This window comes from Lissotriton vulgaris, chromosome 8 (assembly GCF_964263255.1).
Source record: "Lissotriton vulgaris chromosome 8, aLisVul1.2, whole genome shotgun sequence".
Lineage (NCBI taxonomy): Eukaryota > Metazoa > Chordata > Amphibia > Caudata > Salamandridae > Lissotriton > Lissotriton vulgaris.
Window position 1 is genome coordinate 162,379,154 of NC_141696.1, and position 15,194 is coordinate 162,394,347.

The 15,194-nt window shown below is 42.5% G+C and overlaps 1 protein-coding gene across 12 annotated transcripts in view; it reads left to right on the forward strand.

The window, feature by feature from the left end:
* EMSY (EMSY transcriptional repressor, BRCA2 interacting) overlaps nt 1–15,194 on the forward strand; it is a 339,048-nt gene that overhangs the window by 93,477 nt on the left and 230,377 nt on the right. For all 12 annotated transcript variants that reach the window (XM_086933879.1, XM_086933880.1, XM_086933870.1 and 9 more), the window contains exons 7-8: nt 3,518–3,777; nt 10,765–11,038. In XM_086933879.1, the coding sequence (XP_086790005.1) occupies nt 3,518–3,777; nt 10,765–11,038 (534 nt within the window). The remainder of the gene's footprint in view (nt 1–3,517; nt 3,778–10,764; nt 11,039–15,194) is intronic.

Consider the following 15,194-nt stretch of genomic DNA (forward strand, 5'->3'; position numbering starts at 1 on the left):
GCACTTTTCAATGGATTTGCACATTTGACCCAGAAACATAACTCAATTGTTTCAGTGAATTACCAGTATCACACTGTGTGGGAAAGTGGCCTTTTTTGACATGGTCGTCCCCTGTTTTTGTCTGTTATATAATGTGATTTCGACTGCAAGTACATTGGGTTCCTGCAAACCAGGTTCCCAGTGTCAGAGCTCTTTCCCAAAACTTAACAATTGTTTCCCCAATTGGCAAAACCTTAAGCATTCTCTGTAAATCCCTAGAAAATGGATTCAAAGAGCCTGAGAAACTACAAATGGTCCCTAAGGGCAGCAGCACATGTTGTGCCACCCTAATGGACCCCTCACCAAGCACATGCATGGCTGCCATTGCAGGCTGCGTGTCTTGGTGCAGACAAATGTGAAAACACACGTTGCACGTCCCTGTGTGCCATGTCCCCTAACACTGCATGTAATATTTGTAAGCCACCCCTGCAGCAGGCCTGACAGCCCAAATGCATGTTGCTGAATATTAGATGCGAGGGCATGGCTACATGAGCAGATATGCCCCAGTGTTCGTCAGTTCTATTACAGCAGTGCAGATGGCCAGGAAAGCCATTTTAAAACTTGCTTGAAAAAGGTGAGAACGAGTCCCCAAGCTACATGATGGCTTCCCTGAAAATAGAGATGTTTGGTATCGGACTTATTGTATCGTTAAACTCACAATGAATCCAGTAATGGATTTGCCAATACATGCACCCAGAGTGCATTTTAGAGGTGTTCCCTGAAAACCTACCAGCCTCTGGTGTGCTCCCTGACTGCTTTCTGCCAGCCTGCCACTGAGACCCTGTTCTGACCTCTTAGGGTGAGAGCTTCTGCTCTCAGGATGTCCAGAACAAAAGCCTGTCCAGAAAGGGGGTGTAACACCCCCTCCCATAGGAAGACCTGTTGATTAGCCTTCCTAGGCCGGCAAACTGACGCCTTTGAAATGTGAGTCTGGCTTCCTCTCACAGGAGAGGAAGCAGAGTCCCTTGTCCGGAGCCCGCTTTGGCACCTGGACAGGTGTAAAAATGAGTCTAGTAGGCGTGCAAACCCCAGCGTAGTATCGCACCTAAGGTGGGCTTAACTGAGGTGGACACCATTTTTCAGAAGTAGCCATCTTTGTGATGGCATACTTAGGAATTTTGGAACAGGGTTATGCCCTCTTCACCCTGGAAGTGGTCATATAGGGGGCATTTTTCAGAAGTAGCCATCCTTGTGATGGCATACTTAGGAATTTTGGAACAGGGTTATGCCCTCTTCACCCTGGAAGTGGTCATATAGGGGGCATAGGGACCCCAGGGTCAGTAGCCTATTGGCTACTGACCTACACATCCCCAACACCCCTAAATTGAGTATTTAGGGCAGCCCTGGCACCAGAAGAGCAGACCCTAACGACCTGAAGAAAGAAGACAGACGAGAAGAGTCGAACAGAAAGAACCGAATACCCAGCAACTGACTTGTCGCCAACCCTGCCTGCCTTCTGTCTTTGCCTATTGCACCAAAAGTTAACTTGTCCTGCAGCTGCTCAGTCTCCAAAATCTTGGAGGCCTGCCTGCCTTCAACCAAGACCTCCTGAGGGACAGTGGAACTGTCCCCTGCATCCTGCAACAGCCAAAGAAAAACCAGGAGGACTCCAGCCCCTCAAAACTAGAATGCAGCCGACAATCGCCACTGCACCCGAGCCGCCTCCCCCCCCCCCCCCCCCCTGCCCATGTCGAAGTGGGCAACGGTGTCAGTGTGGTCTCCAAACCCTCAACGTACTTAGCCACTGTGGAGTGACAGCTTGTGACCTCCCCGACGTCACCTGCAGTCTCCCTGACACCCCAAAGACCCTCTGCGCCTGGACTCCCTGTCCTGTTGAGAAGAGGACCAAAGGTGTCCCCATGTCCCCCAACATCTCATCAAGGCTTCGGTCCATCCTTTGATTTCACTGGACTGGTCACACAGTCCCCTCCTGCAGTTTCTTTCTGCCATAACTATTTTACATTTGATAACATTGGGCACCCAATGCTGCCCTAATGTCGCTAGTGGTGTTCTGCTGATGCTGCCTTGGACCTTGCCCACAACTCACCTTAACTCCTGTAGAAGGTTCCCTTAAGCTGCTGACCAGAACCGATAATCCTCATATGATTTTCCTCCCATAGGATAATTTGCAACGTGTCACCTTTTTGAACTGAAAAATATTCTTATTTAAAAGCGTACTTATCTGAACAATTTTCTTCTGATACCTAAACATATATAAACATACTTGCTATTTTTATAAATTGGTGTGGCTCTCCTTTTTTGAGTCGTATGTCTCATTTATTGACCATTGTGTGTATTTTCAGATGTTTATCACTCCTCTGCCTTAGGCACAAGGCCGCTTGACCACACTACCCTCTAACAGAGCACTTTGGGATTGCCACTGCAAGCCCCTGTCCACTCATAAGGGAACCCCTGGACTCTTTATGTGATATATCAAAAATCTGATATGCCATGTAAGGAGCTTGCTTCCTACACACTGGATTTACAGGAATCTAGTTACTATTATAAATCATAATCTCATGATGGAATCTCTAGTCAGATAACATACGTGCACAGGAGAGTTGAATGTTTAACTTTTTTTTAATATCACTTTAGCTTGGACATTAACTCTAGCGAAAGAATAGGTATATGGAGAGCAGTAAATGATAGGCATGGAATTGCAGCAAGGCACAACTTACTGCACTACCCAGTATAGTCATCACTAAGTCACAAACTTTGATACTGCCCACCTTAAATGACCAGCTGCCACACAGTCATTAATCAAATAAAACATAACAGAACAATGAAAGGCAATTCGATCACATATGAGAGAGTCAGAATTCTAATAATTTCAATCCACAGTTCCAAGTCTGAACCAGAAATTCTTTTATTCCAAATTATTCTATATTGTGTAGCTACAGCCAAGGCATTTTGCCCTACAAACAGGGCTTCTTCAGGGCACTAGCAGGAAGTATCAGAAAGGCGATCATGAAAAATATCTGTCACAGTTCTTCTTAGTATTTTCATAAGTAGTTCAAACGCTGTAAAAACGTACATGCGGTGATAATATCTTGGTTATATACAACTATGTTAGACGTTCAATATGGACGGAGCAGCCATGGTTCAAGAGTGTCTTTTTAAGTGTCTTCGTAGGTCGTCAGCAGATCGTACTGGTCTTACTGCTACTCCTACATCTCCTTGGCATGGACTTGCCCTAGGTAATATGAAGGTTAATAGAAAAAACGCCCAAGGACTAGTCCAAAAACAAATGACAAACATTTGGGAGAAGTCCCATTGTGTATTCTTTTTTTGATATAGCAAGCTACATAGAATTACTAAAACATTTGTTAGGCTTAGTTTTTAAATTCTAAGAAAGGTGACTTAAGTGAAAATGTCACAGCTATTTTATTTACAAATGTTTATTTTTATTTTGACTCTCTTACAAATGTGTAGTGCTTGGGATTATCCTTTAAGATCTATCAAATTGCTTGTTTTTTAGGTGTCAGCTGTTCAGATGAGGATGAAAAACCTCGTAAACGGCGACGGACCAACTCCAATGAATCCTCTCCAGTTGTCCTCAAGGAAGTTCCGAAAGTAGTCACACCTGTCTCAAAGACTATAGCGGTGCCAGTCACCGGCAGCCCTAAAATGAGTAACATCATGCAGAGCATCGCCAACTCTCTCCCACCACATATGTCTCCAGTAAAGATCACATTCACCAAACCCTCCACCCAGACTACCAATACAAGCACTCAGAAGGTATGGATCGTCATTTTATTCTAGAAGAGTGCTAACGCTGTGCACTTCTTTTTGTTTATCCTACCTCTGTATATAGACACATATTCAGGAGTTTGGTTCAGATCTGAGCATTATGAATGAATGAGGTGTCTTGTAAAGCTCACAGCTACTACTAGAGTGTCCCGGCGCTGTACTGAAAAGGAAAGGCATCGGTTAATGATTAAACAGATGGGTTTTCAATCGTTTCAGAAATATTTTTTTCTCTGGAATGCATCTGGGGGAAGAGGAAGGAAACTTTAGTATTTGGCTACTAGAACCAAGCAGGCAGAGCCACCCCATTGCGTCCTTTTGGTGAAGGGGATGGACAGAAGATGGTCTGACTGATATTGTATGGATCTTTGAGGGTAATACAAGGTTAGCCTTTTATGCAAGTATGAGGTACCAGTTTTATAGAAAATCATGTGTGATATAGTCAGCCTTTAAACATGAACCTTTTCTTTACTGGTAACTAGTGTAGCTGGTTGCGGTACAGAGTGATCGAGGCATACTTATGAAGATTGAATAGAAGGCTGATTGCCATGTTCTGAATCTTTTGTAATCTGTGGATAAGGTAATACGGAAGTCCTATGTATAAGACATTGGCATAGTCCAGTCTTGACAGGATTAGTGCCTGTGCCACCGTTTTCTGGGCCTCCCATGGCAGGAATTTGAGAAACTTCATCAGCATCCTTAAAATCCAGCATGTATATTTAACCATGGCTGCGATCTGGGATTAGCGCGATAGGCTAGTGTAAATAAGAACCTTTAAGTTTCTGGCCAGCTCAGTAGGGGGTGGAGAAGGAGTACAGCTGGCTGGCTATGCTTCTAACCATCCTGGCAGAAGGTCGACTTTGAATAGCAGTATCTCAGTTTTTCCTGGATTGCATAGTAAGGAATTAGTTTGAGCCATCCCATAACTGCTGTTATATAGGCTGTAAATGTATTTTTGGCCTCGGGCTCATGATTTTATAGGTCGCTAGCAGTTGGGTATCATCTGCATAGGAGACCACCTGAATGTCAAAGGATTCAATGAGATACGCTAGTGGGGTCAAATATATGTTAAAAAGTGTGGGGCTCAGGGCTGAGCCACTCGGCACTCCATTCCTAATGAGTTTAGCGTCAGAGAAGAATGGATTAAACTAGACAGCTTGTTCCCTATGTTCTAAGAAGGAACCTAGCCAAGCCAACACCTTTCCCTCCTACCCAATATGTACAAGAAGGTGTAGCAGGATCTCATTCATGCAAAATCATGTCAAATGCGGGCTAAAGGTCTAGGAAGACCAGCCTCCAGTGCGAACTTAATGGAGTCCATAAGCTTCATAAGTACTGTCTCCGTAATATGTAGGGCCCGAAATCCGGACTGAGATGGATGGATGGAGGAGTTTTAAGGTTTCCAGAAAAGACATAGGCTAAGTGGGTGTTATCATTTTTTTCGATAATCTTTGAGACCCAGGAGAGATAGGTCTGAAGTTAGAAAGTATTTTTCAGTCCACCTTAGGTTTAAAAAAAAAAGGGGGGGGAACGGCGTTGGCCATTTTCCAAGCAGGGGCTACTATCCCAAGATGCAGGGAATTTGCAAAAAGCTCCTGATAGATAGGGGCTAAGCTTCCTTACCAACTTCTTGATTTGTCTCTAAAAATATGATGCCATCAGCACCTCACTGATGTAACTCAAAAATAGTTTAACCAAAATGTAACTTTGTCTGATGTTGGTGTTTACAGTGAACTACACTCAGCTGCACAATTTTGTCTAGTAGGTCTGCAGATTCTTCCACCTTACATAAAAACTGTTTTATTCTACTCAGTTTAAGAGTCTGTGTCCTTTTGCAGGCACACTTGAGTGGTTATACATGCATGTGCATTCGTCATCCTATATGCATGCGCATATGAAACGATTCAACTGCATTGTTGTGCCTTTTTTTTTTTTTGATCAACACTACACAGCATCACACATTTTTTTTCTCTTCTTAGTGGTGTACAGCATCACCAAAAGTCATTTGCATAGTCAATAGGCCTGTCAGGCACCTTTTCCCATTGCTATTGTTTGTTTCTTTTGCTTTATGGTAGTGCATGTGTTTTTTTTGCTTCCTTCCCTATATGCTGCTCCCCCCTCACATCTCTGCCTACCTCACACACATTTTTGGGCTTACATTGCACCAAAATATGTATTGCCAACTTAGTGTGCTTACCACTGGTGCACTGCTTACCATTGGTTGGCTTTATTGTCACTCTCAACTTGTATTTGTCCCACCGCTGAAGCATGCTCTCTTTACAGTCCTTTTGATTGGCTGACTTGTAGCTTTCCACTACTCCTTTTTAGGGAACTACTTTTTCTTTTTGGTTTAGCACTCCTTCACTATCACCAAACATTTCACCGCAACCTCCTACCATCTCCAGCAACATTGCCACCTTGCAGGACCTTTGCAACAAGCTCTTGGAATCCTTCTGTAACAAAATCACCTCCATATATGGCTGCTTCGCTCCTCAACTCGACCCGGTCACCGTCACAATTCAACTTTCCATCATTGCTGAAGAATGAATCCTGACCTTGTGCCTTGCCTTCACCGCCGTCAACACCCCACCCCCACACCTTCAAAAGGCTTCATTCAATAGGCGAAACACTGGTACCAGTCCTCAACACCTCCATCAACTTAGCCACATTTCCGGACACCTGGAAACATGCCACCATCACACCCCTGCTCAAGAAACCACCCTCCGACCCAGGCAGACCTATCTCCCTCCTACCATACACGTCAAAGATCTTGGGGAAATTAATCAACCGATGCCTCACTGACCCCTACAGCAACCACTAACTCCTCAACACCACCCAGTCTGGATTCAGGCCCAACCACAATACATAAACAGTACTCCTTGCCTCCACAGACTATATCCGTGTGACCTTTACAGAGAGACACCCCAGCTGTCATACTCCTGAACCTCACTGCAGCATTTGACACGGTCTCACATCCCATCCTCATCAGACGTCTGCATGAGATTAGCTTCCAAGGATAGAACACAAGCTGTCAACCAGGCACATTACACCTCGGAAGCCCCCAAACTCCTCTGTGGAGTGCCTCAAGGTTCATTGCTCAGTCCCACCCTCTTCAATGCGGACCGGATTCCTCTACCTTCTGGCCAACGTAATCCATTCACAATTCATCACCATTCTTTCTCATGCTAATGACTTGCAGCTCATACCCTCCCTCTTGGACAAGTCTTCCAACACAAGAAACAAGTTCACCACCTACATGACTGAAGTCACTAACTGGATGAAAACCAGCTGTCTCAAGCTCAACACTGTCAAGACGGAAGTCTTTGGCAAGAACACCTCACCATGGGCCTCCAACTGGTGACTCTGACCTGCACCCAGGCCAGGAACCTTGAAAACATCTTTGAAAGCAAACTGCACAAGTCAATACCGTCACTGCAACCTGTTTCCACACCTTGAAGATGCTGAGGAACATCTTCAAATGACTCCCAAGCAAAATAAGCTGTCATTCACACACTAACTCACCAACAGGTTGGACTACAGGAACAACCTGTTTGCTAGAATCATCAAGCAACTCACCAGAAGACTACAGATCATCCAGAACTCTGCAACAAGACTCATTCTCAACTTCCCATTCAACTCTCATCACACTACATCCGAGTGAGCTCCACTGGCTCCCGATACACAAACACGCTCATTTCAGATTCTACACATAAAATCAAGGCACTACACAACTACCTCTGAACAGTCGCATCTCCTTCCACTAGCCACAGCCGCTCTGCAGGACTCCTTTGCACACATCCCACACATTAACAGAATCGAGTCAGGACGACAGGCGTTCTCTTACATCACTCCTAAATCATGGACTGTCCTCCAACTATACATTAAAAAACACAAGATGATGGACAGAATGTTGCACATTGGCAAAACATCCACCCCCAGTCACAGATCTGGGTTTAATCCATCGTTATTTTGCTCACCACGCCACCCCAGTGCAGACATGGCCATATGCAAATCACTCTTGACCCTGCGCCTCATGGGAACAGTCCAGCCCAAACTGCCAAGCCATATCTTCCCTGGACCGGAATCAAGCATCCTAGGACCGGTTTCTGGCTATCAGCCGTCATCAGCGAGGATAGCTTGACTCCAGCGGCGTGGTAAGCACGGGACCCACGTCTGGGCATACCCTTCCTACATAGGGCGAACAGCAAAACACACAAGATGATGGACGGAATGTTGCACATTGGCAAAACATTCACCCCCAGTCACATATCTGGGTTTAATCCATTGTTACTTTGCTCACCACGCCACCCCAGTTCATAGATGACCATATGCAAATCAGTCTTGACCCTGTGCCTCATGGGAACAGTCCAGCCCGACCTGGCTTGGCAGTTCGGACTGGACTGTTCCCATGGGGCACAGGGTCAAGACTGATTTGCATATGGCTGGGTCCAAACTGGAATGGCATGGGGAGCAAAAAACGATGGATTAAGGTCCAGATCTCTGTACTGGGGTGAATGTATGACATTGTTCTGCATTCTGTCCATCAACTGTTGTTTTTGCATCTCCCACTATACATTGGCGCCTCCTCCTCTCTTCTTGAATTCCGCAAGAAGCTGAATACCTGGCGTCTGAAATAACCAACCATCCATTGTCAGGCCTATGCACACATGGGATCCGCACCAGGATAGCCGCCTGGGAGAAAGTGCACTTTACAAATATCATAACATTGGGCTCTGTGTTGTTCTCTTACTCATGTGCTTCGGTCCCCCGAATGATGTTGCTCTCTTTTACTTATACTCCACTCCCTCTGTTTTAGTCTCTCTACTTTAGTTCTAGTTTTATTACCACCTTTCCATAGCTTAGTTTCCAAATGCTCTCACCCCCTTTCCAGCCCCAAACCGAGTTGTATTGTGGTCCACAGTCCTTTGCTTTTTATTTTTCTTCCGTGAGGGTCTGGGATCAAATTGTTTTTTTTTTTAACATAAATGCTATCTAACATAGAAATGGGTAATGAATGAACACTTTTCTTATTTGGCAGTCATGACCTAGAGCCACTCACTGCTTTTCTTAAATTCAGAGTAGGAAAAGATTTTATTTAAAAGAAGACTTCTCTTTCACTTGGACCTGGCTGCTCCACGACGGACAACATAACAGCGCTGTCCTATTGGTCGTGGAGAGACACTTTGGCCAACCAGCTACCTCTATTTTGCTGCTTTGTGGACTACAGCGTAGCATTCGTCAAAGTCAACCGAGGGACGCTATGGTGCAAATTAAATTCTTGGGAGATACCATCTCCACTTCTTTCAGCTCTGATATCTTTGCACCATAAAACTTGGGTGAGGATCAAAACAAGTGCAAAAACACTATCCACAAAAATTGCAACTAAAAACGGTCTAAAACAAGGCTGCGTATTAGCTCCATTATTATTTAATCTTTACACCGCCGATTTACCTAAAGAACTGGCAGGTGCAGCCTTGGTCGCCCCAAAATTGAGTGGGACACCTCTACAGATAATGCAATATGCTGATGATATCACTATTATGGACCATACAAAAATTGGATTACAAAGATCGCTCATTGCCCTTAATATGTACAACATAAAGAACCATCTTCTGATGAACGAATCAAAAACCAAAGTTATGACCTTTGGGAAATACAAAAAAAAGAAAAATCTTTCTTGGCGAGCAGGGGGACTACATATAGCGACCTGTACCAGCTATAACTATTTAGTTTGGTTCAACGAAACGCAAATCAAGCATCTCACCTTAGACATCTAAGGCCTAAGGGCATGGGGATTATACATAGCCTGAGGCGCCTGAACCATCATTTGCACAGGCCTACAGCCGAGCCAATTCTCAGGGTGCTACGGGCCAAACTACTACCAGCAGTGTCTTATGGCCATTTAGCCTTCCCTGGAAAAATGGATGCATTCTTAGCAAATCTACAAATAAAAGCCTACAAGAAAATATTTTCTGTTCCGCAGCACGCAAGGAGGTCGAGGCTGAGACTCGAGCTGGGCCTGGCAAGCGCAGACCTTCACTGTCTGGGAGACTTGATTAAATTCTGCATTCACACTGTATGAGCTCCAGCACAATCTATGAAAGAACAATTGCAAGCTGTGTTCACGGATGAACTTTCTCCTTGGCACAAACAGTTGCATCTCGCTATTTCCACATTAAAGATCGAAGCCACCTCCCTCACTAATCCAACCATTCCCCTGTCAATGTGGAAAAAAACAATAAAAAGTCAAATCACTCTAGTATCATTCCAGACAGACGTTGCCGGGCTTTCTAAAAACGCACTCTTCACAGCTCTGAATGATTCGTATTTCAAAGGGAAACCTCAACCGTATTTAACTACTCTCTTCACTCTCATACTCGTAATAAAATACTGTACATTAGGCTGTTAGCTCTACCAATTTTTGATTTTAATCCGTTGTGGGCCCGGTGGAATGAGCAGTCTTCATGCAGGCTCTGTAATTATCTACATGAGTCCTGGCTTCACCTGCTATGTTGCTTTCCACACTTTGCCATAGACCGTTGCCGCTTACTGGCTCCAGTTTTTCGTGAAAAGACATTGAGACACTGCAGGGAAGCATCTGATTTGTGTTTTAGCAACAACTCAGCCCAGGCTCTAGCAAGAGCAGGGAAGTTTGTTAACATTATTTGAACCGCATTGCAAAATGTTTAGCATTAGAAACTGATTAGGACTTTTATATTTTACATTTTATATTTCATTATGCATTGATATGTTTGTATACTATGGTTGTAATTAACTGTATAATAAAGAATACACTTGCACCTACCCAAGCTATTGTAGAAAGGTAACCAGTGTAGATCTTATTTGAGGAGGCACTTTTTGGGATAATGTTTCGATAAAGCTGTTCTGGCATTAATTCTTATCATTATCTTCTATCAAAACTGTACATGCTCAAACGTCAAATCAACATGATGTGAAACCTTTTTTATTTCATTTCAGGTGATAATTGTCACTACATCACCGAGCTCAACATTTGTACCCAATATTCTATCCAAGTCCCATAGCTATGCTGCTGTCACAAAGCTCATCCCCACGTCGGTCATAGCCTCAACCACGCAGAAGCAACCTGCAGTGGCCACAGCCTCTCAGTCTAGCCTTGTCACCAGCAGCACAACTACCACTGGCAGCAACTCTTCGCCCAGCCCCTGTTCAGTAGCAATCACCACAATGGTGACCTCTAGTCCATCCGCGGTCATGTCCACTATATCACAAGGTAAGAAAACTAATCACACTTATGCAGAGGTATGATATTTTTTATAATATCTACGTGTCTAAGGGGCTAAACATGTACCTATCCCTTTTGATGCATTCAGGGAGGTGACAATTTATGGCAATGTCTTATATAAGAGATGATAGTAGCTTCAATTATTAGGTTAGGGGGCTATGATATCAGGTTTTGGATTCTAGCAAGACAAATGTTCCTACTTTTTCCTCTTACATACTAATACAGAGGCAGCAATGTGTCAAGAATTGGTATTTCAAGGATTAGAATGCCTTGAGTCGGTGCACACCCACAGACTAATATTTTTGTGGATATCACCAATTCCTTTCTAATCTCTTCCTTAACTGATAAAGGTTGGAAATTTACTTGTGACAAGGGCAGGAGTAAAACGTTTCCCTAGTGGGGAAAAATGAGGGGTTACCTAACATGAATTTATAATCACTGAGCAGATTTTGAAATATATTTTTTCTTGCATAAATAGAATTCACAAAAATTTGCTAGAAGCAAGGTTTCCAGGCCTCATAAGAATTTCTGAAAGTCTTAAATCAGCACTACTGCAAGGGCATATACCTTAAGAATCGGCTCATTTATTTTCATGTTGCCCATAATAGTTAAACACTGATATTATTTTTCTTATTATCATTATTATTATTTTTGTTATTAAGTTTTGGCATGCATGAAACACGTTTTACTAAATGATGCCTCAGAGAAATGGTATTTAAAGTGGCATAATGGCTTAGCTAAGCATTTTACCAAGACACAGTTTTTTGGGTACATTTTATTTTGAAAGCAAACAAACACAAAATTAGTTTTTGTGCTTAGGATGTATTTGCAAATAATTAGGGAGTATTCCGGAAGCACTATAACTAGCCTCTTAAGTGTTCTGTTTTGCAAGCGAGAGTACATATTTTAAAACTGTTACCTCAGAGAAGTGCAAGTTTAGGCCACTGCTTTTCCTTGGAGTGCTTGCTCTAATTGTAAATATTTTGATTAATGAAAAATGTGTGCTAATGTCAACAGTTTATGGAGATGGGTATGCGCAATCCTCTTTCAGGCATACACACTGTGATACTGCAAATTGGCAGCCAAATGGTTTTACACGTAAGGTTTTCAAATCCCAAATGTCATGTGCAGGGTTATCCCCGTTATCATGCAGGGACGCTAATGCCGTGACGAAATTCTGGATGCCTCTTACAATTAGAAGGTGCTATATAAAACCTTGGAGTCCTTTGAAATTATCCGCTACTTGGGGCCTAGCGATAGGAGATTAACTACATAGATAAGCAGTACTCACAAAACAGATACCGATGCTACATCGTTGTTACTCTTCAGTGGACTAGGATTTTCTTAAGTATGTCTTGCTGCTAATCCTGCACATGACATTTGGGATTTGAAAACCTTACGTGTATGATCTTCCACACACTGGGTTTCTATGGGCCTTTTTTTGAAGTTTTGAATCTATGCCTTGACGAAGTTATATAATAACATTTCCTCCTTGATCGTTTTGAGTGCACCTCCTACCTTTCGTTTATTGTCTAGTGTTCGGATTTCTGCCTTAGGACAATTTGACCATTGTGTTTATTGGTTGTGGTCACTGTTTGATTGAGCTTGCAATACTATGTAATAAAGTGCAAGCCACTACTGGCTCCAAAGTTATTGCCTGATATTCTTTTCACTTTCTACCCTTTCCTATATAATTTTTCCCCCTCATGTTGTGTACAGGCTTGTGCCCCTCTGTATTTGTTTGTGTTTACATTTTTTGAATATCTAAATATCAATTCAATAAATATTCCATGTCCGGCTGGACATTTGAATCAACTTTATAGTACTGACTGAAGTCTATAAATAACTCTTCGACCATTCCTTCTATGTTTAGGACCATTGAACTTACATTTGGTCATAGAAAAGTACACGGTCGCAAAGCAGGGGGATATGCATTTAGCTTTTATGGATTTTTCCACTGCTTTCGACCTTGTAAATAGGCAAAAGCTATGGGCCTCTCTTTCTGACATCGGGCTGGAACCAACTTTAGTATCCTTCCTGGCTGATATACATGAAAATAATACTTCTGCGGTCCGTTATAATGAAAATGGGAGTTTAACTGAAGCGTAGGCTGTTAAATGTGGAGTAAGGCAAGGATGTATCCTTCCCCCCCCTGCTGTTTTCACTCTATATAAATAATCTGGGAGATGCATTAAAATCATCTTGCAAAGATATCCCAAGGGTAGGTCTAAAAAAGATTCCAGCACTGTTTTACACAGACTATGCTGTTTTGGTGGCTAGAACAGCAAGAGGGTTGCAATTGCTTTTAGATAGTTTTATTCGTTTTATGGACTCTCTTGATTTAATAACTCATTTCAAGAAGTCCCATTCAATGACAATAGGTGGGAAGTGGGCGAAAAAGGCAAGATTTTTCTGCAAAGGCTTGGAACTGACTAAAGTATTAACCTTCCCATATTTAAGGATAGTATTTGACGAAAGAAGGTCATGGGTGACGCAGCGTACCTTAAAAATGAACAGCCTAGCTAGGTCCACAGGGGCTGTCCTGGGTTTTGCTAAGCGGATAGGTTCAAAGCCACTCCCAGCCCTTATGAAAATATATAATGCAAAATGTGTCCCCATGGTGTTATACGGGAGCGAGGTATGGGGCTACACAGACGCTAGAGAAGTAGCAGAAAATATTTTTTTTTCGAAAATTGCTTTCGCTTCCAGCATCTGCTGCTAATTTTAATACACATGAGGACGTGGGTGTTGGCTACATTCAAATTCAGATTGCTGTGGCCCCATTATTAGGTTGGCTAAGAATTTGGGCGCAGCAATCGCCTAAATCAATCAATAATCCAGGACTGTATGTCCCTAAATAGAGCCCTCGATATCCCGTGGCTCAGATATATTAAAACACAAATGGACATCCTGGGCAGTCCCGACCTGTTTACAAACCCGAGGGCACTGAGCAAGGTGGCCATTAAAGCCATAAAGTCTCAGTTTCTATACAGGTTCATGTCTATGAGGGAAGAAAGGGAGCTGGTTAAACCTTCAGTAAGGAGCTTTGTTATGCTGAGTAGGAAGAGGATTTCAGCCATACTTGACGTATATAAACAAGCCATTCAATTTGTTTGTATTGACAAGATTTAAGTATAATATGCTCCAATGGCTATTATCTTTTTCAAAAGGTTTTTCCAAGGAGGGGCTTCTTGGCCCCTGCCCCTGAGATAATTTTTCAGAACAGAATACCATACATATGATTTTCTTTTGCGATTTTTATGTTTATATACGCAAGAAATTCATATTGCCATTGTTAAAGGGCTGTATTTTGAACAGGTTAGGCCAGCCTTGATATACTTGCAATGCCTGAGGTCCCCGTTGGTATGTTTTGGAGTGGCTAGCTATATCACGGGGGCAATTAGACGAAGAAACAAGATGCAGTTATTGTGAGATCTTCCCACCTTTGTACATATAGTGACTCTATGAATAAGGAAAAACTTTTTATTGATATGAAATTTTATTATATTATCAGGGAATTTTAGGAAGTATACTCAATGGGTGACAACCTCTTTTTTTAATTATTTATTTGAACTCTAAGCATTTTTCTTGTGGGGCTAGGCTAATTTAAATGGTCTTTTGCATTAATTACAAAATATGTATATTTGTATACTGTTAATTATATTCATCTTATATATGTAGTGAATTTTAATGCCATGGAATTTTGTGTTGTACTGTGCTTTGATGGTTTTAAAATTTTAACCGAATAAAGCTTGTATTGACTTGACTTGACCTCCCTGTTGAAAATGTTGCTTGCTAACTTGTGCCCTTCTACAGAAGCAGTTGACACAAATTCACTTATTCTACGCAACTGGTGATAGTTTAACTACCTGTGCAGGGGATTGCATCTAACAACAGACTGTTAACATTAATAAATGTTAAGTTGAAATGTAATTAATGAAGATATTGTTATCAAGCCACTGGGAGCAAGAATAGATTTTGAAATGTGTTTCTCAGTTGTGCTTCAGAGGCATCTGTAGAAAGGCAGGAACAAGTCACTTATATGTGCTTAGAGAAGTCTCATAACACTCACTTAATGTTGTTAATTCCTGTAATAACTCCCCCCACCCCCCTTAGTTTTTTTAACACCTTAGCTGCTGTGGGT